Source organism: Panulirus ornatus, chromosome 66 (genome assembly GCF_036320965.1).
Source record: "Panulirus ornatus isolate Po-2019 chromosome 66, ASM3632096v1, whole genome shotgun sequence".
NCBI classification, from domain to species: Eukaryota; Metazoa; Arthropoda; class Malacostraca; order Decapoda; family Palinuridae; genus Panulirus; species Panulirus ornatus.
The window spans coordinates 14,522,888-14,550,852 of NC_092289.1; the positions used below are offsets into that span (position 1 = coordinate 14,522,888).

The following is a 27,965-nucleotide window of genomic DNA, read 5'->3' on the forward strand; positions in this document are numbered from 1 at the left end:
TGTAAGCATATGAGGCAGTATTGGTAACCAGACAAAATGGTGGGCCATTTAAATTATTCATGTAGGAGGAAGCTGGTGAATATATGTGCAAGTAAGACACTAGTGTGACAGGGATGGGAGATTACACTGTATATTAATATCAGTTTGCTTAATGGAGAAAAAGTCGTGGATGACTTTAGGTATTTAGGAGTAAAGTTCAGTTGGATGGTAGTGGGAAAGCTGAAGTTGAAAGTTGAGTCATACAAGGAAGAAAATTTGGAAGTGCACTGAAAGCTTAAGTGAATGGGAAAACTTTAAGAAGAGAGTATACAAGATGCTTGCATATGATGGTATTAGTCCAAGCTTGTATGTATAGATGTAAACCCAAGTAAAAGATAAAATCAGTAGAGTTGGATGACTTGCAAAATAAAGTTAGAATTTAGATGAACAGATATAATAATGAAGGTGTGAGAAGTATATGGAAAGAAATCATGAAAAAAGCACATGAGAGAAGGTCATAGGTTGGTAAGAACATGTAAAACACATGGCAGGTGATAGGTTTGTCAAGAATATATATATTAGTAAACTCAAAGGCACAAAGAGGAGAGGTAGATCACAGGAAAGGATAGATGCCAATGGCCTGTTAAGGATGAGGCACTGAAGGCTAAGAAGCAGCACTGGAGTTCTTTAGTTATGGAGACTGTTGCTGTGGCCACCCCTCTAAGGGAGTTCCAGTGGGAAAAGGCAATCAGAGATATAAACAGATCTTTAAGATGATGTCTGAGAAATGATTGGTTAGAAAGAAGTATGTCATGGATGGAAATGGTGGTCTGGCTAAATGAACAAAGTTCATGTGTAAAGTAAAAGGGTTACAAGTACATGTGTACATTTGGATGTCAGTATTTCACTTATCGGCATGAGATAAGGATGTGTGTAAGTGATTTTAGTGGCTGTTTCATCCTATGAGTATTGAGAATTAAAGGAGATAGATTATTATTATTATCCCTGGAGGTAGGGGAGAAAGAATACTTCCCACGCATTCCTCATGTGTCGTAGAAGGTGACTAAAGGGAATGGGAGTGGGGGGCTAGAAACCCTCCCCTCCTTGTATTTTAACTTTCTAAATGGGCAAACAGAAGAAGGAGTCATGCAGGGAGTGCTCATCCTCCTCGAAGGCTCAGATTGGGGTCTCTAAATGTGTGTGGATGTAACCAAGATGAGAAAAAAGGAGAGATAGGTAGTATGTTTGAGGAAAGAAACCTGGATGTTTTGGCTCTGAGTGAAACAAAGCTCAAGGGTAAAGTGGAAGAGTGGTTTGGGAATGTCTTGGGAGTAAAGTCAGGGGTTAGTGAGAGGACAAGAGCAAGGGAAGGAGTAGCACTACTCCTGAAACAGGAGTGGTGGGAGTATGTGATAGAGTGTAAGAAAGTAAACTCTAGATTGATATGGGTAAAACTGAAAGTGGATGGAGAGAGATGGGTGATTATTGGTGCATATGCACCAGGGCATGAGAAGAAAGATCATGAGAGGCAAGTGTTTTGGGAGCAGCTGAGTGACTGTGTTAGTAGTTTTGATGCACGAGACCAGGTTATAGTGATGGTGATTTGAATGCTAAGGTGAGTAATGTGGCAGTGAGGGAATAATTGATGTACATGGGGTGTTCAGTGTTGTAAATGGTAATGGTGAAGAGCTGGTAGATTTATGTGCTGAAAAAGGACTGGTGATTGGGAATACATGGTTTAAAAAGAGAGATATACATAAGTATACGTATGTAAGTAGGAGAGATGGCCAGAGAGCATTATTGGATTACGTGTTAATTGATAGGCGCATGAAAGAGAGACTTTTGGATGTTAATGTGCTGAGAGGTGCAACTGGAGGGATGTCTGATCATTATCTTGTGGAGGCAAAGGTGAAGATTTGTAAAGGTTTTCAGAAAAGAAGAGAGAATGTTGGGGTGAAGAGAGTGGTGAGAGTAAGTGAGCTTGGGAAGGAGACTTGTGTGAGGAAGTTCCAGGAGAGACTGAGTACAGAATGGAAAAAGGTGAGAAGTAAGGATGCAAGAGGAGTTGGGGAGGAATGGGATGTATTTAGGCAAGCAATGATGGCATGTGCAAAAGATGCTTGTTGCATGAGAAGTGTGGGAGGTGGGCAGATTAGAGAGGGTAGTGAGTGGTGGGATAAAGAAGTAAGATTATTAGTGAAAGAGAAGAGGGAGGCATTTGGATGATTTCTGCAGGGAAATAATGCAAATGACTGGGAGATGTATAAAAGAAAGAGGCAGGAGGTCAAGAGAAAGGTACAAGAGGTGAAAAAAAAAAAAAAGGCAAACGAGAATTGGGGTGAGAGAGTATCATTAAATTTTAAGGAGGATAAAAAGCTGATTTGGAAGGAGGTAAATAAAGTGCATAAGACAAGGGAACAAATGGGAACACCAGTGAAGGGGGCTAATGGGGAGGTGATAACAAGTAGTGGTGATGTGAGGAGATGGAGTGAGTATTTTGAAGGTTTGTTGAATGTGTTTGATGATAGAGTGGCAGATATAGGGTGTTTTGGTTGAGTTGGTGTGCAAAGTGAGAGGGTTAGGGAGAATGATTTGGTAAACAGAGAAGAGGTAGTAAAAGCTTTGCGGAAGATGTAAGCCAGCAAGGCAGCGGGTTTGGATGGTATTGCAGTGGAATTTATTAAAAAAGGGGGTGACTGTATTGTTGACTGGTTGGTAAGGTTATTTAATGTATGTATGACTCATGGTGAGGTGCCTGAGGACTGGCAGAATGCTTGCATAGTGCCATTGTACAAAGGCAAAGGGGTAAAAGTGAGTGCTCAAATTACAGAGGTATAAGTTTGTTGAGTATTCCTGGCAAATTACGTGGGAGGGTATTGATTGAGAGGATGAAGGCATGTACGGAGCATCAGATTGGGGAAGAGCAGTGTGGTTTCAGAAGTGGTAGAGGATGTGTGGATCAGGTGTTTGCTTTGAAAAATGTATGTGAGAAATACTTAGAAAAGCAAATGGATTTGTATGTAGCATAGCATTTATGGATCTGGAGAAGACATATGATAGAGTTGATAGGAATGACCTGTGGAAGGTATTAAGAATACATGGTGTGGGAGGTAAGTTGTTAGAAGCAGTGAAAAGTTTTTATTGAGGATGTAAGGCATGTGCACATGTAGGAAGAAAGGAAAGTGATTGGTTCTCAGTGAATGTTGGTTTGCGGCAGGGGTGCGTGATGACTCCATGGTTGTTTGATTTGTTTATGGATGGGGTTGTTAGGGAGGTAAATATAAGAGTTTTGGAAAGAGGGGCAAGTATGCAGTCTGTTGTGGATGAGAGAGTTTGGGAAGTGAGTCAGTTGTTGTTCGCTGATGATGCAGCGCTAGTGGCTGATTCGGGTGAGAAACTGCAGAAGCTGGTGACTGAGTTTGGTAAAGTGTGTGAAAGAAGAAAGCTGAGAGTTAATGTGAATAAGAGCAAGGTTATTAGATACAGTAGGGTTGAGGGACAAGTCAATTGGGAGGTAAGTTTGAATGGAGAAAAACTGGAGGAAGTGAAGTGTTTTAGATATCTGGGAGTGGATTTGGCAGCGGTTGGAACCATGGAAGCGGAAGTGAATCATTGGGTGGGGGAGGGGGCAAAAGTTCTGGGAGCATTGAAAAATGTGTGGAAGTCAAGAACGTTATCTTGGAAAGCAAAAATGGGTATGTTTGAAGGAATAGTGGTTCCAACAATGTTATATGGTTGTGAGGCGTGGGCTATAAATAGAGTTGTGCGGAGGGTGGATGTGCTGGAAATGAGATGTTTGAGGACAATATGTGGTTTGAGGTGGTTTGGTCGAGTAAGTAATGACAGGGTAAGAGATGTGTGGTAATAAAAAGAGTGTGGTTGAGAGAGCAGAAGAGGGTGTTTTGAAATGGTTTGGTCATATAGAGAGAATGAGTGAGGAAAGATTAACAAAGAGGATATATGTGTCAGAGGTGGAGGGAACGAGGAGAAGTGGGAGACCATATTGGAGGTGGAACGATGGAGTGAAAAAGATTTTGAGTGATCAGGACCTGAACATGCTGGAGGGTGAAAGGCATGCAAGGAACAGAGTGAATTGGAATGATGTGGTATACCGGGGTCGACGTGCTGTCAATGGATTGAACCAGGGCATGTGATGCTTCTGGGGTAAACCATGGAAAGTTTTGTGGGGCCTGGATGTGGAAAGGGAGCTGTGGTTTCGGTGCATTATACATGACAGCTAGAGACTGAGTATGAACGAATGTGGCCTTTGTTGTCTTATCCTAGAGCTACCTTGCGCACATGCGGAGGAAGGGGGGTTTTCATTTCATTTGTTTCGGGGTGGCAATGGGAATGAATAAGGGCAGACAGTGTGAAGCATGTACATGTGTATATACATATATGTATATGTCTGTGTGTGTATGTATATGTATATGTTGAGATGTATAGGTATGTATATGTGCGTGTGTGGACGTGTATATATATACATGTGTATGTGGGTGGGTTGGGCCATTCTTTTGTCTGTTTCCTTGCGCTACCTCACTAACGCGGGAGACAGCGACAAAGTATAATAAATATAACTGCAATGGATACTCTTTTTTATTTCTTCTCAAAAGACAGAGTATGACTGTCCTGTCCAACTATAAAGCAGTTTGGTGTCTCCCAGTGAAACTGTTCGTTGGAATTTATATTGGTTTTTGAACAAAGAGATGTCCATAATGCGGTGTTATAAATCCCAAAGCGTTTGATCTTCGACTTGATATTTCAGTTTTCTGGACCGCTAGAAATTCCAATAAGGCCATGCTTTTTGTATTTCAATCTGGATATCAAACAGCATGAAGTAAGGAGCTAAGATTTTTATAGTATGCTGAAAATATGAAGTATTGCTATCCTCCCTTCTAAATTTTCAACACAGCAGAGAAGCTTCCCATCTCCATACACATATAGTGGTGCAAATGAATAATTTTTCAAGCAGATGAATATTTTTTTTATTTGCAAGGTAGCCATGGTGATAGCACACAACTTTGACACACTCCATTATTAATTTTCAGTTATTTATACCACCACTTACACATACACTATTTCCATGATAAAAGCTCTTAACAACATTCAAAAGGCTTTCTTGCACACCATATAGTCAGAACTTCATAAAAAGTTTTTCTTTCTTTTTCACTTTATTACATACCATTTCTAAATCCATTTCAGACTTTCTTCTTATCTTAAAAGCCTCTTTCCTTTCTAACCCACCTCTTTCTTTGTCAACATTGGATTCACTAATACTTTTTTTAACATTCACTCTCCATCCTTGGGTACAGTAATACTTTTAAACGCACTCTCCATCCTACAATAAACGTTGCCATCTGTGTTAGATAGACATTTCTGTAGTCTTACACTTTTAGTCCCTTTTTCTTTATACAGTGTAATAATTACTGCCTTTTACTAGTCATTAAGCACCTACCCAATTTTCCATGCTTCCATACAAACTCTTAGATCCTTTCCACAGCAGTTTCAACCTCCACTCTTCAACATTTCACTAATAGCTCCATCTATACCACATAATTTCCACTTTCAAAACTTTATTGCTCTTCTTATTTCCTCCTTTATAATGCCTTCTTTCCTCTCCCGCACATCCCTTTTTCTGTAACTTCCTACTCTACTAATGCACATATCTCTTTCACAATCATCCCCTTGGTTCTTTTAAATATTCTCTCCAACCAATACAAACTTCATTCCATGCTACTAGCATCATCCCATTCTTGTCTGATACACTTTCACTTCTTACAAATATCTCTTTTTACTCTTTTTCATCTCCTTCCAGAGGAGCTTGTTCTCTTTTGATTCATGTTTCTTCAAAGATCCTCAATTGCTTTCCTTTTTGTTTTTATAGAGGTATATCCCATCCTTTTAATTCTTCTGTTTATGGTTATTTCATGTACCTCTGTAGGAGGGAAGCTTACTGTTTTTACTTTTTGTTTCTCATTTTCTTTTCTAACAATCAGCACCCTATCCCTCCTTGCTCCCTCCACCACTAACACATATCCTCTCTGTTTCCCTAAACATATCCCCTCCATGTGCCCAAACCACTTCAGCATACCCTGTTCAGCTTTCTTGTTCATTCTTAGCGTACCACCATATTTCTCTCTTAATACCACTTTTATACAAGAAAAAGAATTTCTTGTCATAACCCAAAGTCAATTCATCCACTCTGCCCTAAACTGTGCCTTAACTTAGTCTCATTATCAACTCTGTTTACAGTAAACATAACAAAATTGCAAACCATATGAAATAATGCCCTTAAGATTGCTGGTCTTACTTTCTGTCTCATCAAAATGGAACTTCCGGGATAGTCCTGCCATCTTCTCCTTACAAGCACCATTCACCTGCCCAAACCTTGTTTATTTTTTATTCCACATAAGTACTCAAACATTGTGAAGCATCATCATGACAAAGTCAAATAAATCTGTGGCCCCTAGTCCCCAGCATGTTAAAGAATCTCCGGGTTTCTGCCTGACACTACTGCCAATGAGAGGGATGGCTCTGGCAGTAGTAGTACCAGCCCCTCTCTGTTAGATCTTCCTCTTTTTCTATTCACTATACTAACATCCATGGTGGCTCTACTAACCTCCCCTTTGTTGAACATCATCTGTCTAGTACCTCTCCTAATATCTTACTTCTCTCTGAAACACAATTGTCTAATGATGTTCTCATAGGTCCCTTTTTCACATCCAACTGTAATCTCCATCCGATTCAGAGTTGGTGTTTGTGCTTATTCCAACATCAACATGTTCACTTGTTGCATGCCTCAAGGATCTTGAGTCCCCAAACTGTGATGTTATGTGGCTCAACTACCACACTTTTCCTCTGTTTTGCCTATTGCTCTCCTAATTCTACAAATTTTATATCTTTCTTTGGCTATCAAAACTTCTGCCAAAAGACTGTGACATCCTCTCACCCACAAGCTGAGTTCCTCTGCCTCAGGGACTTCAATGTTCACCATAGGAAATGGTTGAATTCCTCCCATATGGATGGTGGAGGGATTGAAGCCCTCACTTTCTCCATTCTCAATGATTAAGAACAAATTATCTCCCACCCTACTGCGACCACTCTCATAATAATCTGGATCTGTTTATCACCTTTAGTCCATCTCGCTGTAAGTACACAATCTCACCTCCAATTGGTTCATCTGATCACATTCTCATAAATGTATCTATTATAATAGTAACTCCCCCTCCAGCAGCCCTTCGAAGCATAAACATGGACACCTGAACAAAGCTGACCAGAATAATGTATGTAACCTCTTTTCTGACATTCCTTGAGTAAATTACTGTCTCTTATGTATTGGTGCTTCTGTCTCTGCCAAATGCATAGCAGAGATTATTCTTTTGGGAATGGAGGTATTTATCCCCTCTTCCACCAAGATGATCTCTTCATCCAATCCATGGTTCAACCATTCCTGTTCTGAGGCCATTCAGAGAAGGGATCAGACATATCGAGCTTGGTAAAACTCCATCCTTTAGCTGCCATTCAGCTTTTATCACTGCAGGCACATTATCCATGAGGCAAAGCATTCTTTTATTCAAAGCAAGTGCAACAACGTTTCCCTGTCATCCACTGATAGGTCTTTAGCTAATGGCATCTCTAACAACTTCTGTTGCACTACCATTCCCACATTTTTCCATTCTGATGGTACTAAACCTGTTTCTGCAACTCTCTTTGGTACCTGTTTCTCCTCTAACTCCATTTTGGATGACCCTAATATTCCTTCACCCCCTGATGCATCTCTTACTAATCCTATACCCCTCCCTGTCATCTCTTTTCAGGCTGTGCAAAAAGCACTTCTCTCTCTCACTGGACACAAGCAAGGCTTATGGTCCTAATAGCATCCATTCCCATGTACTAAAAGTGTGTCTCTGAACATGTTCATCTGTTTCTGTTTAAAAACCAAAACTTTCCATCTCATTGGAAGCATGCACTGATACATCCCATCCTTAAGAAGGGTGACTGTTCTGACCCATCTATCATCCTGTTGCTCTGAATTCTACCATTTCTAAAGTCTTTGAATCCCTCCTCAACTCATATCCTTAAACACCAGGAAAATCACAGTCTTCTCTCAGATCATTAGCAAGCTTCCATAAGGCAAGATACATTGGTAATGTTATGTCCTGTCTTACTTATGTCTGGTCATCATCCCTGAAAGATTTTGGGGAGTCAAGTGTAGTTGCCCCTAACATATTCAAGGCTTTTAACAGGGTGTGGCATCAGGGTTTCATCTCTAAGCTCCCTCCTTTTGGCTTCTCTTCCTCTCCAGCCAATCTATCTCTGTGGTTGTCCCTCAAGGTTCTGTCCTGTCCCCTAAACATTTTTCTCAATGATTTCCTCTCCTCCACAATTATTCATGTTCTCATACCGAACAACTAACACTGCTTTCATCCACATCCTTCAATGGTGCTCCTTCTTGCACTCAATCTGCATCTTGTCTTGACACAACTTCCTCAGTACACTCACACTTGGGCAGGATATCTCAGTGGGGTAGATGAAATCTAGTTGAAGTTAAATGCCTCCAAAACCCAGTTTCTACCCATCTCTCTATTGAAAACTCCTCACACCTATTCTCTCTCCTTTGATTGTTTTGTAATTCCACCTCTTGACTCAATGAAAATACTTGTTATTACTGTAGCCTCCACTCTTTCTTGGAAACCCCACATTAATTGAATAATTAAGTGTGTCTTTAAGAAACTGGCTGTACTATTTAGATATCAAAACTTCATTTCTTCTGAACAGTTGCTCCGTTCATACAAAGGAATGATTCATACCTGTATGGAGTACCGCTCTCACAGTTAGTGTGTTTCTAGCTCAACATCCCTACTTGACAGTTGAGCCAAAAGCAGTCCAACTTATAAACTGTCCCAGGCTCTTGCCCTATGTTGCAATGTAGGTTCACTTTCTCTTTTCTATAGTCATTACTTTGGTTTTTTGCTCCCAAGAGCTGGCTGCTTGTTTGCCCCCACCACTAACTAGACCACGCAATACCTGGCAACGTGTTGCATCACATGATTACTGTGTGGACGTCGGCAACTCAAGGGTGGGCCATTTTGATAACTGCTTCTTTCCTTACTCATTGAAGCTTTGGAACTCTCTACCTTCTCATATCTTTCCCAAAAACTATGACGTGGCACATTTTAAAAGACAGGTTCTTCACTTCCTCCAATGTTCATGAACACTTTCCATTGTCTTTTCTTTTTCCCTTTTGATAATTCTCTCTATTTCAATTAAGGTCCAGCTATGATGTGGACTTTTGTCTGTGACAGGTGCCTTTAACAAAGAAACAAAAAAGAATGAAGTGAAAAATATCTGAGTGGTCTGAGGCTGAACATGTAGGAGTGAAAGTTCTACACATTTTAGGGTGAACTGGAGCAATGTGATATACAAGAGGCAATGTGCTGTCCTTGGACTGAACTAGAGCAATGAAGCAGGCACAGAAAACAACAGATAGGTTTATGGAGCCTAGTTGAGAATTGGGAATATGGTTTTGTTGCATTACAACTGGAAGCTGCAGAAATGCATGGGAAAAATAAGGCATTCTCTTTGTCTGTTCCTGGCACTACCATGTTAACATGGGAAACAGTGAACAAGTATGAGAGAAAGAAGAAATTAAAGTGGCTAGATACGATCTTTCAGGGTAGCCTTTTTTAATCTTAAGAAAATATATCCCATACTTCGGCTGAGGCTTTAAACACAGTAGTCCCATTAAGAATGTTAGAAAACAAAAGTGTATCATTTTAGGAATAGGAGACCTTGCTATGTTCTCTTTAGCATTCCTTCTTTCTCCCGATGAAACTTTTGATGTGCAAGAACTCTGTGGTACGACTACCGATCTCTTTAGTAAAATCCAGGGGTATTGTTAACAAAGAATTCAATTTTGTATGACTCGGTAACAGGCCAAACTGTTGTGATGGCAATCTTAAGGAAGATCTTTCCTCCCATCACAAGAAAAATTTCTTTAATTCAGGCAGAATCTCTTCTACTAAATCTCACTTTTGAACTTTCTCCCCCCTTGGAAGGGCCTTTCCTATCATCATCATTTAGTATAGAACACTGCGCATAAAGTGATAGCCATACTGCCAAAATGTTATGGAAAATAGGAAATAGCGGTATAAGGTTGGGATATGGAGGTGCATTAATATCACCTAGTAAAAGCTGCTATTTTTCTCACTTTTAGTAGAAACTGTGGTCCTAGCAAGCCACAGAAGGACCTCTGTAGTACTCCTAGGAGTGAATATCCATCCAGATTTAATGATCAGAGCCTCATCTTGTCTCTCTAGTTTTCTGTAAAATATTAGGGAAATATTCAAATACCGCACTTTTCCAAAATTGTTCCTGACAACACAACAAATTTGAAGTTTCTTAGTTTTTAATTAAAAGATGTAATATATAAGCTTCTTATACAAAAATGAGAGAAACAAAGAGGGGGTGCTGAAATGGTTTGGACATATGGAGAGAGATTAAGAGATGTACGTATCAGGGGGTCTCTGGCTTTTAGTGCATTATACATGACAACTGGAATGTGGACGTGAGCTAATGAGGCCATTTTTTCATGATTCTGGCACTACCTTGCTTCTACACACAATGGCAGATATGTATGAAAAAATCAGACATGGAGGGAGCAAGAATGGAAGGATGGAGTGAAAGAGCCAGTGTTATCAGGGCCTGAACATTAACGAGGGTGAGAGGCATCCTTGGGATAAAGAAACTGAAGCAATGTGGTACACTGGGGCTGAACTAGGCCATATGTAGTGGTCAGGTGAAACCACAAAATGATCTTTGAGTCATGGTCATGAATAGGGCACCTCTGTTTCAGTGCATTATGCATAATGGTTAAAGAGTGCTACCTAAATAATGCAGAAAATGGTAATCAAATCTGAAAAGGAAAGTATTATACATTTGATTTTTTAGAAATCGCATAAATCACCTTTGTTTATTTTGTATCAAACCAGTTTCATGAAATTACAGTCATGATATATAATAATCAGTAAAGCATTCTAGTAACATTTTAAGTTGTTATTGATTTTACAAGCATAAAAAATATGGCTTCAGCATCATTGTCATCAATTCAAATTACAAAACAGTAAGCTAAAGGAGACTGGTTTCTGAAAGTAATGGCAGAGGAAAAACAGGGACAATTTTAAGGGATAATATATTATTGATAATTTTGTAAATGCTTTGCATCTAATTCTTTAATTTTTACATAGATCAAATTTGGGAGATAAATTTCTGCATTAAAAACAATTCCTAAAATCTTTGGTGGCAAATATTTAAAATATATACTTCCTTAACCCTTTCTGCAGTGGGGTTCCTTAAAGAAAATGCAAGTGAATTTAAAGAATGTTGATATCAAATCCACAAAAGGATGATGGATAGTCAAAGATGTGCTTATACACCTACGCTGCTGAAAAGGTTAAAGCATGCTATTTTGTCAGACTTAAACATGACAATCACAGTCCCAGCTCATTAAGCTTTCTTGTGGAACAGTCACCATTAAATATGAAAATTAGTATTTTCATATAACAAAGCAATAAAATGCACTTCAATACTTTTAATACAATTACAGACAGAGAGGTTAACCCATGGACTGAAATATTATAGTTCCATTAAGAAATGATGTCCACAAATGTTGACACAATACAATGCAATCAAGATATTAAACTAAATAAAAAAAATCTCATGAAAGTATACGATTATCTATTTAGTATCTGTATCTACAACATGTATGTCATCTCATTTTCCAAGCAGGAAGGCACAGGAAGAATCTTACCTAAGATATTCAGCTAATGATCATTTCTGCAATTCTCACATGTTCAAAACAATGGCATCCAAAAAAAATCCCTGAGGCATACGTCTAGTTCATTCAGCTATATAACAACTGATATGGTTACCACCATCTTATACCAAGAACTGAGTAAAAAGTGAAGGGAAGTAAGAAGTTTGCAAATAAAATAAGAGGAAACAAAAATCTGAAGTAAGCAATAATAAACTGAAAGAGAACAATTTTGAAGGTTATGTTTCTATTTGTAACATCAATAAGAGAGATGCAGTGTAATACAGCTAAAGCAAAAATTACTGATAACAGAAATGATATACATTTCTCCCCAAGGATGCATTTCTGTGGATGACCAGTCAAATTAATTTGACTTTCAGTAATGCAAACTTATCAGTTTATGCACTATCATATTGCAGAACTGCTTCACTTAGATGTCATATCTCCTCTTATTCGCCATGCTCCCAATGTATAACGCAGCCAAATGATAAGTAAATCGAGGCCCATCTCTATCCAACTCAGTACTGGAGTCATCTTGGTTCCTGGTAGGGAGTTAAGTTATTAGACAGGTATAACAAATGTTTTCAATAATGGTACGATTAGAGACAGTTTTGGCCTGTGCATAATTTGAGGCAAATGAATGAAGGTAATTAAAGGGAACAAAAGTGAGTAAGAATTAATGAAGATTGTTTCCTTATCAGAGTTAGCATGTTGTATGGTAGGGTAATGAATGATAAGTGAACATCATACTGGTAAAGAACAAGGTGGGTTTAGAATGGAAGAGAGTGTTAACTAGATTTTTGCAATTAGACTAATGCCAGAGAAAATTCTGAGAAAAAGAAAATGGCGCATGCACCATATATGAGTTTGAGAATGGCATATGTTAAAGTGATCACAAAAGCACTTTGGTAAGTAAACTATGTCTGCAGAGTAGATGTTCAAGATTGCTCAAATGTTTTATAATGGCAGAAATTAAATGGTAAGCATTAGTAAAAGGACTGAAATAAATGAGGAAGGGCATCAAAGCTGTATGATGTAACCAAAGTTATTTTGTGGATAGGACATGACACAAAATAGCAGATGGGGCAACTGAGGTATAATAATTAACCAGGGAGAAACAGAACTTAACATTACCGTAACAGTTGCTTTATGGAGATATAGCTGTGCTGTTAACTTACTTGGAGAAAGAGTTAGATTGAATGGTAAACTGTTTCAACAATGCATGTAGGAGGAGGATGCTGATACTGAGTATGAATAAAAGTAAGATGATAGTTCTGAATACATAGGCAGATCACAGTGTAAGATAAGTTTACATGGTGATGAAGTTGTGGACATTGGAGATCACAGTGTAAAATAAGTTTACATGGTGATGAAGTTGTGGACAAGTCCAAAAACTTGGTTTGGATGACAATGGGAAAACCAATGTTTAGTAGAGTCATGTAAAGAAAAGAAATAGGGAGTGCACAGAAAGCTCTGGTGAATGGAAAAATTTAAGCAAAGTGAGCAAGAAGCTTTTAAGCAGGAATACTTGTACTAGGACTAATATATTGGATGAGTAACCCAAGTGGACATATCATGATACATCAAAGGAGATAGATAATATAATTTGGTGGATAGATTAATGAAGTGAGAAGGTTACGTGATGTAAGCAAGTCACTTGAAAGGCATATGGATGAAAAAAAATTTAAGGATAGTACTGCAGATGAAATGGTGGTAAAGAAGATATCAAGTACACTAGTACAAAAGAAGGTACAAGGAGAAAAAGACCTTAGAGGAGATGATCAAGGCTAGAAATTTTAAGAGAAGGAGCCAAAGGAATGACTGGGGACTGGAAGCACTTAGTATTTGGAGGTGGTATGAATGGAGACATGGGTCACATTCGATAAATCAGCTTGTGTAAAAAGAAAAAGTAAAATGTATATAGAGTGGAATTTCTTGTTTAACACATTGGATATATGAGTCCTTTTTCACTCCATAATATAAGGATTGAAGTGATGACAGATATACAGACAATTAAATCCTCATAGCATACTTAACAACTTCAAACATATTTATAATTCATATGAATTAAGGTAAACAGAATAATCTCCTACACACACAGCACATTTTAACTAATCACCCTGCACATTAAAGTGTAGTTGAGAGAGCAGAAAAGGATGGGCTGAAATGGTTTGGACATGTGGAGAGAATGAGCGAGGTGTTAACAGAGAGGATTTACGAGTCAGAAGTGGAGGAGAGAAGGAAGAGGAAGACGAGAGAAGAGGAAGACCAAATTGGAGAAGGATAGAGTGAAAAATATTATTGGTATTTGAGGCCCAGATCATGCAGGAGTGTGAAGGGCATGCACAGGATAGAAAGAAATGGAACAATATGGTACACGAGGTGACGTGCTGTCAATGGACTGAACCAGGGTATAATAAGCATCCAGGGAAAACCACGGGAAGGTTCCCGTGGTTGTAGACAGAGGGCAGTCGTTTCAGTGCATTACACATGACAGCTAGAGAATGGATATGAACAAATGCAGTCTTCATATATTCCTGGTGCCATATCGCTAACTCAGGAAACAGCAAACAATTATATGATAAAAAAAATTCATGCTATGAGCCTAACATCTCCATTTACAATTCTTCCTTCAAATAAAATGGCTCAACAGTACAGGATTATGCCTATGGTATCATCATAATACCAACAACCCTTAAGAGAATTCCATGTGTGGATGAATGAATTATGTGGAGACCAAGATATTTGTGGAATCAAGGCCTGCCCTACTTCAGTTGCAAAAAACACCTTGAGGAAGAGTAGTAAAATACAGACATATTAAATTCTGTTTAACCAGGTTAGGGTGGGTAACAATAGGCTGGTAAAGTCAGAACAGATTATTATGATTAGGTAAATTATTTATTGCAACAATTCCTACAATTCTGACTCATTACTTAAAAATGTCGAAAGAAAGACATTACATCTACATACCTTCAATTTCATTCCACTCAACAGCAACTTCATCTATGGGTATGCCTAGAGACTGAGCCAAGAAAAGCATTTCCACATCAAAAGCCCTAGAATGCAAAAAAAAAAAAAAAAATGCATATAGAAAATATCAAAAGTAGAATCTTTGCATTTTGTATTCACAGCCCATAAGACTTAAGCCCAATGCTGGGTCCAGGCAATGTGGAAAAGGTGTTTTTGTAATGGCATAAACAAAGTTGGTTATTTTGGTCATGCCAGAACTCTAGACTAAACTAACAACTTCCACTTTGGCCCTGAACTAAGAGAGTCATTTTCAAACTGCAAGTAGTTATGCAGAAGAATGAAAATATATCAAAAATAAAGGAATAAACAATCGGTTAAAGATGTTGTTGGGTCTCTGAAAGTATGCTGGCACTGCAGTTTATCCCATTTTAGGACATCAAATTAAATAAGCAAAAAATTGCAATAAAACCATTAATTTTTCAAAATAATCTAATATTCTGTTTACATTATTGTACTTTTCTAGCTACCTTTTACTACCACTTACTCTGTTCCTGTTCCCATTCACATGGGATGGGTTAAGTTCATATTTATCTCTCAACACTGCTTTTATTTTTCCTATCTCTTTAATGTCTTACATCCTTGCTTCTACTTTACCTCTTACACATACTGGCTGCCTTATTTAAGAAGATACCCTCAAAATCCCAACCAAGTGCTTTGGAGATGTTGAGAGCCACAATGAAAGATTCACCAGTCTCTGACAGAAGAGGACTGGAGATGAATCTCACAGGACATAAGATCACCAGTAGACTTTTTCACAACAAAAACCATATTGGTGATAAGAAAAAAGGAAACAGGATTCTAAGTGTCTGGGAAAGTGAGAGCTAGGAAGGTTTCAAAGATTTCAAAGACCTTGGAGAGAACAGAAGTAGGAGCAAGGAGCAAAAGTCAGAAGGGTTAGAACAGTCTCCTTTCTTAGGGATGAGCTGCATCATGGCATGCTTCTAAAGAGGAAAAGTTTTGGTTTTGAAGCATAAGAAATAGGTATTCAAGGCCAAAAGCTAGCTCAAAGGCACACTCCCTTAAGATTAAAGGAGGTATTCCATCTGAGCCACAAGCCTAGTCGGAAAAGTACTCAAAAGACCTTCTACATGGAAAATGCACATGAGGGCATAAATTCAGTGGAAGAGGTATTAGACAGTGAATAATGTGGAATCATGAAAAACAGAATTAAAGAAGAATGAGGTTCTGAAGAGAGAGGATTTATCAGATGGAGAAGTTAGCTATTAATTGATCAGGTTGGAGGATCGCAGGAAAGGCTGAATAACAATTTACTGGAGATGCTTTTGGTTAAGGACGAGAATTTTTTTTTTTTTTTTTTTACCGCTGTCTCCCGCGTTTGCGAGGTAGCGCAAGGAAACAGACGAAAGAAATGGCCCAACCCACCCCCATACACATGTATATACATACGTCCACACACGCAAATATACATACCTATACAGCTTTCCATGGTTTACCCCAGACGCTTCACATGCCCTGATTCAATCCACTGACAGCACGTCAATCCCGGTATACCACATCGATCCAATTCACTCTATTCCTTGCCCTCCTTTCACCCTCCTGCATGTTCAGGCCCCGATCACACAAAATCTTTTTCACTCCATCTTTCCACCTCCAATTTGGTCTCCCACTTCTCCTCGTTCCCTCCACCTCCGACACATATATCCTCTTGGTCAATCTTTCCTCACTTATTCTCTCCATGTGCCCAAACCATTTCAAAACACCCTCTTCTGCTCTCTCAACCACGCTCTTTTTATTTCCACACATCTCTCTTACCCTTACGTTACTTACTCGATCAAACCACCTCACACCACACATTGTCCTCAAACATCTCATTTCCAGCACATCCATCCTCCTGCGCACAACTCTATCCATAGCCCACGCCTCGCAACCATACAACATTGTTGGAACCACTATTCCTTCAAACATACCCATTTTTGCTTTCCGAGATAATGTTCTCGACTTCCACACATTCTTCAAGGCTCCCAGGATTTTCGCCCCCTCCCCCACCCTATGATCCACTTCCGCTTCCATGGTTCCATCCGCTGCCAGATCCACTCCCAGATATCTAAAACACTTTACTTCCTCCAGTTTTTCTCCATTCAAACTTACCTCCCAATTGACTTGACCCTTAACCCTACTGTACCTAATAACCTTGCTCTTATTCACATTTACTCTTAACTTTCTTCTTTCACACACTTTACCAAACTCAGTCACCAGCTTCTGCAGTTTCTCACATGAATCAGCCACCAGCGCTGTATCATCAGCGAACAACAACTGACTCACTTCCCAAGCTCTCTCATCCCCAACAGACTTCATACTTGCCCCTCTTTCCAAAACTCTTGCATTTACCTCCCTAACAACCCCATCCATAAACAAATCAAACAACCATGGAGACATCACACACCCCTGCCGCAAACCTACATTCACTGAGAACCAATCACTTTCCTCTCTTCCTACACGTACACATGCCATACATCCTCGATAAAAACTTTTCACTGCTTCTAACAACTTGCCTCCCACACCATATATTCTTAATACCTTCCACAGAGCATCTCTATCAACTCTATCATATGCCTTCTCCAGATCCATAAATGCTACATACAAATCCATTTGCTTTTCTAAGTATTTCTCACATCCATTCTTCAAAGCAAACACCTGATCCACACATCCTCTACCAGTTCTGAAACCACACTGCTCTTCCCCAATCTGATGCTCTGTACATGCCTTCACCCTCTCAATCAATACCCTCCCATATAATTTACCAGGAATACTCAACAAACTTATACCTCTGTAATTTGAGCACTCACTCTTATCCCCTTTGCCTTTGTACAATGGCACTATGCACGCATTCCGCCAATCCTCAGGCACCTCACCATGAGTTATACATACATTAAATAACCTTACCAACCAGTCAATAATACAGTCACCCCCTTTTTTAATAAATTCCACTGCAATACCATCCAAACCTGCTGCCTAGCTGGCTTTCATCTTCCGCAAAGCTTTTACTACCTCTTCTCTGTTTACCAAATCATTTTCCCTAACCCTCTCACTTTGCACACCACCTCGACAAAGACACCCTATATCTGCCGCTCTATCATCAAACACATTCAACAAACCTTCAAAATACTCACTCCATCTCCTTCTCACATCCCCACTACTTGTTATCACCTCCCCATTTGCGCCCTTCACTGAAGTTCCCATTTGCTCCCTTGCCTTATGCACTTTATTTACCTCTTTCCAGAACATCTTTTTATTCTCCCTAAAATTTAATGATACTCTCTCACCCCAACTCTCATTTGCCCTCTTTTTCACCTCTTGCACCTTTCTCTTGACCTCTAGTCTCTTTCTTTTATACATCTCCCACTCAATTGCATTTTTTCCCTGCAAAAATCGTCCAAATGCCTCTCTCTTCTCTTTCACTAATAATCTTACTTCTTCATCCCACCACTCGCTACCCTTTCTAATCAACCCACCTCCCACTCTTCTCATGCCACAATTTATCAGTAGAAAAAGAAAACTCAGTACACTTTTCTAAAAAGATGACCTTCAATATGTGGCCAGTACAGCTGAGGGGCATCTCGGTCATCAAGGCAGTTCCCTTTCTAATAAAGGTTAGTATTGAAGCTGTGAAGTGATGACTGATGAGCTCTCCTAAAGTGCTAGGTTTACATTTCAGAGGGACAGGGGGGCAAAAAGATTTTGGTTTAAGGATCCTCTAAGGGTAGAAGTAATACTTGATTCAAGGTAACAAAGAAAAAGAAATTAAGTGCATTAGAACAGGAAGGAAAAAAACAGGCATCAAAGCCTCTGGGATCATCCCGAGTAGAACCTAAACAATCCTTGTGATTCCTTGCATAAAAGATTTCAGCATATGGACATGATAAGCAATGCTTTGTGGCACGTTAAATAGTTAAGAGTTGAGTGTAGCTGAAGGAGTCAAAAGGAAATTATATGAAATATAAGAGCAAATTTTAAAGTGCAGAGAGTTCTTGGGTCACATGGTTTCAAAGTTGGAAGCCACAAGTTCCAAAGAGCAAGCAAAAGCTGTTTTTGTACTTCAGTATGCATAAACACCACCACCCATGGAACAGGAATGAGACTGTAATTGATTTGAGAGCATAGAGAGGAAGCAGCCTTGTTCAGTTGGGCTTCAGACAGAAGCCTAAGGAAAACTGAATTTGAAACCATAAATGTTGCAGAAATGAAAAGAAAAAGAGCCAGGTTTAGGAGCAGTCAGAGAACATGAGGTGGGTCCCAGTCACTTGATGACAGTCAAGGTGATCCTGGAAGTCATCCAACCCTCCTCAACAAGTGCTGCTGTTCCAATTTGGAAATGAAGAACAGTGCAATTGTTATACTGCCATGGTTTTAAATGTGAAGAGAGGAAAACCTATAGAAAAGAGTAAAGAGTAGTGTGACATGTGTTGTCATGTGTTATGTAAGAGATGGAGATCAGGCAAAGAGAAAAAACAGCAAATTGGGCCAGGGATAGGAAAGTGACAAATACAAATATATACGAGATTTTCTTGCCAAATTGAACTCAGACTCTAGTTTTCTTCAAGATAAGACATTTTCATACTCAAGTTTCCTCTCTATATGGTACTGTAGGTTCCTTTGTTATATTTTGCAATCTTTATCGTGACTGCATGTCCATTAATGATCCATCAGTACACTGTGCAGCACTCTAGATACTCATTTTGATATCATACCTAAATGCTAAGAAAATATCTTACCATCTTTCTACATGCAAACTGTTAAACAGAATGCGTGAAGTTCTTCGTGTCAAAAGTTTGAATCCACACTGAGTGTCACGAATGCCACGCACAGCAAACAGCCACACCAACAGATGAAAACCGTACATCAATACAGTACGAAAAATTGAGCGTGTGGCAACTGATTCTTCCTCAAGATGGGCACGAGATCCACATGATACAGCTAGGGCTTCACTTAGATCACTCTCCTCTAATTGATAGAAATTGAAAATAAGAAAGATTAAAATATAAACAGTGAGATGCTGAACTGTGACATAAAAAAAGCCGAACCTTGCAAGACTAATCATAGAGGAAATACATTCTTATATAACAAAATATATCACTGGGCCTTCTTATATGATGTAATGCATTACAAGACTTTTTGGTACATTAAATTTATGATGTACTCTTGTCTTGTTTTGTAATAAAAACCTTCTTGTGTACTCTACCATGTAATGACTCTTTTCACACTAAAATGTTGTATAAAACTGAAAATGAAAGGATACCTCTGCAAAGACCCTTAATGCTGGCTTCCACTTTACTGAATTCAGAAAATGTAGTAGCACCATCAGCATCAGCAAAAAGTAGTAGTTCCCCACGAGAATGCAGCATGCCCTAGATTGAAATTTAATCAACTATAAATCCATTGTATACATAGTGGGAAATTAATCTCCAAGCCACTTTCATACATCTCTACCATATGACATCATGCTACATATTAATATAATGAACATTAGTTTGCAATTTCATCTCAGATTTTCCTCCTCCATTTTGGCATCATTTCAGACTTTCCTACTTAAATACTACCTTTATATACTTGCTGAGGAAATAAAAGTTTTCACATATTTTTATTTCTTTCTGCATCAAAATGGCAGTTCTTCACTAAAGTGATACTCAAATCTTTAAATTTTTTTTTCAGTAACTGGCATTAGGTTCATACAAAGAAGGTACAGAAATAATCAGAAACTGAATATTAGAAAAAGCTTTAATATGCATTATCTCATTTTAATTGTAGATAAAGGCATACTTCAAAGAAGACAGTAAAGTCTGGGTTTTTAGAGAGAGACAATATCGACATGAAAGGATCAGAACTTAGAAGCATACACCCTTAGGTTTTAACTTGCCCTCTTGGAGCTGAGAAATTACTCAATATCATTCATGTAGAAAATACAAAAGATGGTGTAGATTCAGCAGGAGGATAGTGAGGAGAAGGATGAAACACAGAAACATCCAAAGATGACTTAGAGAAAAACAATAGTAGGTTCAGTGTGTGATGTGAAATCACACCTGGTAAGAAAGCATAAAGCATGTACTTTTCACATGTAAATATAATGTGAAATCATGCCTGAAAAAAATTGTATATACCTGATACCCCATCTACTTAATGCCTAACAAACCAATAAAGAGAAAAGGATACAACTATTTGGGGAATTCTCTGCATAAATGTATAATATGGACATATTCTGTAGATTTTTTCATACTGGAAAGGGTTAAACTGTGCATTCATGGGGTTACAAAGAAGTTACATCGGTAAGAAAAACATAGGTCAACGGAAAACTAACAATAATATACAAAGTACAGCTCCAAGTTTATTGAAATTGCACAAAATATTACCATTCTGACAGCTCCACCCTTGCCTCTGTTCTTTGATAGCGTGAGAATGCGCACTTTATCACTACCATACTTCTTGCTGTAGCCCATTCCAACTTCTGTTGTCTTATCTTTACTCCCATCATCCACAATGATTACTTCATATGTAAATGTGTTATCATTTTCTGCTCTCTCTCCCAAGTAATTCAAGCTTTCATCTAACATCACAGGTACTGAAAATAAAACATTAATGATAACAATGGTATTGGAATTACAGAGGTACACGTTTGTTGAGTACCTTGTACACTGTATGAAAGGATTAACTATGACATATATATACATAAATGCCCACATATGCACATACATACATATACATATCAACATATATATACACATATGCAGACATTACATACATACACATGTACATACTCATGCTTCCCTTCATCCATTCCTGTTGCTACCCTTCCCCACAGGAAAACATCACTATCCCCTGCTTCAGCGAGGTAGCAGCAGGAATACAGACAAAAAGGCCATATTCATTCATACTCAGTCTCTAGCTGTCATGTGTAATGCATCGAAACCACAGCTCCCTATCCACATCCAGGGAAATCAAAGAAAGGTCTGTGGGGCCTGATTGTGGATAGGGGCTCTAAGGTTTTGAAGCAATATAAATGAGAGCTAGTGAAAGGAGGTGAGCAAATGAAACAATTTCTTTGGCTATTCCTGACTATCTCGCTGTGGGAAATGGTGAACAATTGTAAAAAAGAAAACTAGGTTAATATAAACAAATACTTTGAAGTGTAAAAACATAAGAGTAAGGAAGAACAAAGGATAGGCATTTCCTTGGATGATTTAACAAAAACATGAACAGATTGTAGTTCAGTGCATGGACGAGATACTGTGTTAGCTGCCAAGCTGCAAAACAGAAGTAGGAAAATTTTATACTGAAGCCTTTTCGTGATACTGATTATTCAAATTCATTGTGAACAAAACATTAACCACTACAATACAAAACTTTCTCTTCCATTATGCTGAGATATTTACTTACATCTCTTCTCCTCATTGTATGCTGGTATGATAACAGACAATGATTTCGTTGGTGAATCTTTTATGGAAGGGAACTCCAGTTGCTTGCCACCTGATACATCTCTGAAGAATTTCTCCGACTCATAAACTCTAATTACTGGATACGTCTCACTACTAATATATATAACCACACAGAGCTGAAAATGAAATGATTGAATTGAAAGGAGTATACCTTCTACACAAAGTTGGAGAATCTGAGCAAATTCTTTTCAACTGGTTCATATGCAAAACTTCATGACTAAAGTCACTTATCAAAGTCAAGTTTGAAGTAATTAGCTTTACTATTTCTCAAACTCCTCTTTGTACTATTTTTGAAACAACACAATCTTATCTCACTTTATAATCACTCATCTATTTAAGTTTCAGCTACGAAGCATGATTACTTTGTTCTAATGCACAATATATTAGTATGCAACTTAATTTCTATTCTTGAAGTAATGACATAAACCAAATTCATTGGTACTGAAAAAGTATCATATGTATACTTACAACCACTAATGCAGCAACAGCAAGGCCAAATAAGTACCCAAGGATAGTTATGAAATCCATTTTTGCCTACTAGGATAGTATCTGAAAAGAAAAAATACTTCACAATGTAACAAACGACCAAAGTGTTCACACAAGATTTTAATATTACAGGTACAAATTAAAATTAAGATAAGACACCCTAACCCAAATCAGTTTAACCTACCATAAGCATGGATTCAAAAGCAGTCAGAAAAGACAAAGTTGGATTTAGCTGTGATACACAAGAAATTACCTTAACCCCCTCTTGATATTAAATTTGCTCCCGTTAGTGGAGCTGTTTGATAAATTCTTAAAAATTTTGATACTTCTCTTTGTTTTACAATTCTAGAGAGTTTTTTCCTTTCTGATCTTTATAAAGAAAATTACAGAGGCCTATATATATATATATATATATATATATATATTTTCTTTCTTTCAAACTATTCGCCATTTCCCGCGTTAGCGAGGTAGCATTAAGAACAGAGGACTGGGCCTTTGAGGGAATATCCTCACCTGGCCCCCTTCTCCATTCCTTCTTTTGGGGAAAAAAAAAAATATATATATATATATATTTTTTATCTTTTTATTTTGCTTTGTCACTGTCTCCCGCGTTTGCGAGGTAGCGCAAGGAAACAGATGAAAGAAATAGCCCAACCCACCCCCATACACAATGTATATACATACACATCCACACATGCAAACATACATACCTATACATCTCAATGTACACATATATATACACACACGGACACATACATATATACCCATGCACACAATTCACACTGTCTGCCTTTATTCATTCCCATCGCCACCTTGCCACACATGGAATACCATCCCCCTTCCCCCCTCATGTGTGCGAGGTAGCACTAGGAAAAGACAACAAAGGCCCCATTCGTTCACACTCAGTCTCTAGCTGTCATGCAATAATGCCCGAAACCACAGCTCCCTTTCCACATCCAGGCCCCACACAACTTTCCATGGTTTACCCCAGACGCTTCACATGCCCTGATTCAATCCACTGACAGCACGTCAACCCCGGTATACCACATCGATCCAATTCACTCTATTCCTTGCCCTCCTTTCACCCTCCTGCATGTTCAGGCCCCGATCACACAAAATCTTTTTCACTCCATCTTTCCACCTCCAATTTGGTCTCTCACTTCTCCTCGTTCCCTCCACCTCCGACACATATATCCTCTTGGTCAATCTTTCCTCACTCATTCTCTCCATGTGCCCAAACCATTTCAAAACACCCTCTTCTGCTCTCTCAACCACGCTCTTTTTATTTCCACACATCTCTCTTACCCTTACATTACTTACTCGATCAAACCACCTCACACCACACATTGTCCTCAGACATCTCATTTCCAGCACATCCACCCTCCTGCGCACAACTCTATCCATAGCCCACGCCTCGCAACCATACAACATTGATGGAACCACTATTCCTTCAAACATACCCATTTTTGCTTTCCGAGATAATGTTCTCGACTTCCACACATTCTTCAAGGCTCCCAGGATTTTCGCCTCCTCCCCCACCCTATGATTCATTTCTGCTTCCATGGTTCCATTCGCTGCCAGATCCACTCCCAGATATCTAAAACACTTTACTTCCTCCAGTTTTTCTCCATTCAAACTTACCTCCCAATTGACTTGACCCTCAACCCTACTGTACCTAATAACCTTGCTCTTATTCACATTTACTATATATATATATATATATATATATATATATATATATATATATATATATATATATATATATTTCTTTTCATACATATTCGCCATTTCCTGTGTTAGCGAGGTAGCGTTAACAACTGAGCCTTAGAAGTATCCTCACCTGGCCCCCATCTCCAATCCTTCTTTTGGAAAATTAAAAAAAAATGGGAGAGGAGGATTTCCAGCCCCAACGTGTGGCGGGGTGGCGACGGGAATGAGTGAAGACAGCAAGTATGAATTATGTACGTGTGTATGTCTGTGTGTGGACATGTATGTATATACATGTGTATGTGGGTGGGTTGGGCCATTCTTTCATCTGTTTCCTTGCGCTACCTCGCTAACGCGGGAGACAGCGACAAAGTATAATAAAAAATAAATAAATAATGTATAATTTCATTCATGTTCACCATGTCCCATATTATCAAGGAAGCACCAAGATCAGATGTAAAAATATGTCTCACTGGGTTGAGTTGTACTGGTGGCTGATTCATGTGAGAAACTGCAGAAGCTCGTGACTGAGTTTGGTAAAGTGTGTGGAAGAAGAAAGTTAAGAGTAAATGTGAATAAGAGCAAGGTTATTAGGTACAGTAGGGTTGAGGGTCAAGTCAATTGGGAGGTGAGTTTGAATGGAGAAAAACTGGAGGAAGTGAAGTGTTTTAGATATCTGGGAGTGGATCTGGCAGCGGATGGAACCATGGAAGCGGAAGTGGATCATAGGGTGGGGGAGGGGGCGATAATTCTGGGAGCCTTGAAGAATGTGTGGAAGTCGAGAACATTATCTCGGAAAGCAAAAATGGGTATGTTTGAAGGAATAGTGGTTCCAACAATGTTGTATGGTTGCGAGGCGTGGGCTATGGATAGAGTTGTGCGCAGGAGGATGGATGTGCTGGAAATGAGATGTTTGAGGACAATGTGTGGTGTGAGGTGGTTTGATCGAGTAAGTAACGTAAGGGTAAGAGAGATGTGTGGAAATAAAAAGAGCGTGGTTGAGAGAGCAGAAGAGGGTGTTTTGAAATGGTTTGGGCACATGGAGAGAATGAGTGAGGAAAGATTGACCAAGAGGATATATGTGTCGGAGGTGGAGGGAACGAGGAGAAGAGGGAGACCAAATTGGAGGTGGAAAGATGGAGTGAAAAAGATTTTGTGTGATCGGGGCCTGAACATGCAGGAGGGTGAAAGGAGGGCAAGGAATAGAGTGAATTGGAGCGAGGTGGTATACCGGGGTTGACGTGCTGTCAGTGGATTGAATCAAGGCACGTGAAGCGTCTGGGGTAAACCATGGAAAGCTGTGTAGGTATGTATATTTGTGTGTGTGGACGTATGTATATACATGTGTATGGGGGTGGGTTGGGCCATTTCTTTCGTCTGTTTCCTTGCGCTACCTCGCAAACGCGGGAGACAGCGACAAAGCAAAAAAAAAAAAAAAAAAAGTTATTCATCATAACCTCATGGAAATATTTTTTTAGAACATTTAAGAATATCCAGTGCAGTGTCCCTGGATGTCACCACTGCCTCATTACAATACCAAAGGGGGATTAAGAAATCAGGGTGGCTAGAATCATAGTCATACTCAAAAGGATTGTTTCATATTTACCAAACTAAAGTGAGAAGAAAACTTTTCTAATACAGACTGCTGAGTGACTCAAACGAGAAAAGTAAGGGAGAGATTTTAAACATTTAAACATTTCTCATCGATCGTTACAGAATAAATTATTGAAGGTATTCTGAACTTGATATTTAAGGAAACTGAAGAAGAGGTATTAATGATTGATTTAGGAAATGTCCATAAATAAGGCAAATATTCTTACACAAATTAAAACAAAGGAAATCCTCAGATCCCAACAAAATATTTCCTGAGAGGATTCTAAGATAGGACAGCCCCCTCCTGGCCCTCACCATCTGTATAAATACTGTAACAGAAGTCATAATGGAACTGAAAATGTTCTTTGATAAGGAATAAATATGACTCAAAATAGAAATATGAGAGTTAAAGAGCTGCTAATAGTGTACAAGCTGTCAGTATGGGCCAGTGTTGGTAAATATTAGGAGGATAAACTGTAAATAAATGCTGAAGTGGCGGCCAACTGATAGTCTTATTGATTTTCAACGAGTGTTTAACCTATTTTACAATGATAAACCCCACATTTTCACATAACCCTCATTACCATGTCTTATAATGCTTCAAATCATTCTCCACAACACTCATTTTTTTAAGGCAACATTAGTATTGCGGAAGATATAAATGCAGTTAACGGTTTCAAACCTTTGGTAAAGCAGTAATTCACCAACAATGTACATGAGACCAAAAATCACATATTTTTTTTTTTACTAAACATCAAAATTAAGGTAAATGCCAGCTGTTAGGGTTTCATTAATTCTACTGATTTCCTGAAGTTTTAAAATCTTTTCTGTTAATTGTCCCCCCCCCCCCGACCTTCATAGCCCTCCCTACTATCGTCATATTACCTATAGGTATTAGATAGCTCTTCATTACCCTTCTAAATCAATTCTACGAAGTGGTAGGAGTTGATAGAAAAGCGCGTTTCATATGCACTGTATATATATATATATATATATATATATATATATATATATATATATATATATATATATGCTGAATAAGGTATGTCATGTTTTACCTTTTTAACTTATATAGTTTACCTCATAAGGCATGTCGGATGAAAAACTGTTGGCCCCATGGCCTTATCACAACCTTGAACATATTACCTTCTGGTATAATTACACACAGACACACACATATTTCAACAATTACATTGAACACGACATATGTTTGATCTCCTCATCCTCTCTCACCTCATTATAACAAAAGTTGGACTAGACACAATACAATTAAGTCGCTCCAACGCCACTATACATCTCCAGCACAGGGTAATATCGTGACCAATCTGGGAAAAAAAGCTGGGGGTTGGGGGGGGGTTACTGAAGTCGTGACGCTTTCGCTTCCACGGCGGCGTCCGCTCAACAGCTGATCTCACTCCTCCTCCTCCTCCTCCTCCACTCAGCGGCCTCCACCTCTCCTCTCAGCTGATGCACAACTCGCGTCCCGACGCCACCCTCACTCGTCCCAATCCCTGCAAACCCTTCAGGTTGACTGACTTCAGATGACAACTCTACCTCACTCATTTAGATAACTCTATGCGCCCAGTCCAATTGGCTAATAAAGTTAAATCCCAATCCATGAGATGAATTGAGTTTCATGAGATGTCTAGTCTCTCATGATAACAGTTCTTGCCTTGTTGTAAATGAAAACAGAAGGCAATTGTGATGTTATAATTGCAATGAGGAATAGCAATTTTACATGGGTAATTCAAAGAAAGTACAGTGTCTCATGAATATTGAGAGTATGCTGATATATATATATATATCCCACTCAATTGCATTTTTTCCCTGCAAAAATCGTCCAAATGCCTCTCTCTTCTCTTTCACTAGTAATCTTACTTCATCCCACCACTCACTACCCTTTCTAATCA

The 27,965-nt window shown here is 38.8% G+C and overlaps 1 protein-coding gene across 1 annotated transcript; it reads right to left on the bottom strand.

Annotated features, from left to right (window-relative positions):
• Nucleotides 1-10,921: 10,921 nt before the first annotated feature.
• wol (Dolichyl-phosphate beta-glucosyltransferase wollknaeuel) lies at nt 10,922-27,588 on the bottom strand. Its single transcript, XM_071658203.1, has 8 exons — nt 27,289-27,588; nt 22,738-22,818; nt 22,211-22,385; nt 21,187-21,395; nt 20,079-20,187; nt 19,555-19,783; nt 14,762-14,847; nt 10,922-12,333 (listed from the first exon to the last, which is right to left on the bottom strand). Exons 2-8 carry the CDS (start codon nt 22,795-22,797, stop codon nt 12,218-12,220), a joined length of 984 nt encoding a protein of 327 aa, XP_071514304.1. The 5' UTR covers nt 22,798-22,818; nt 27,289-27,588; the 3' UTR covers nt 10,922-12,217.
• Nucleotides 27,589-27,965: the final 377 nt, after the last annotated feature.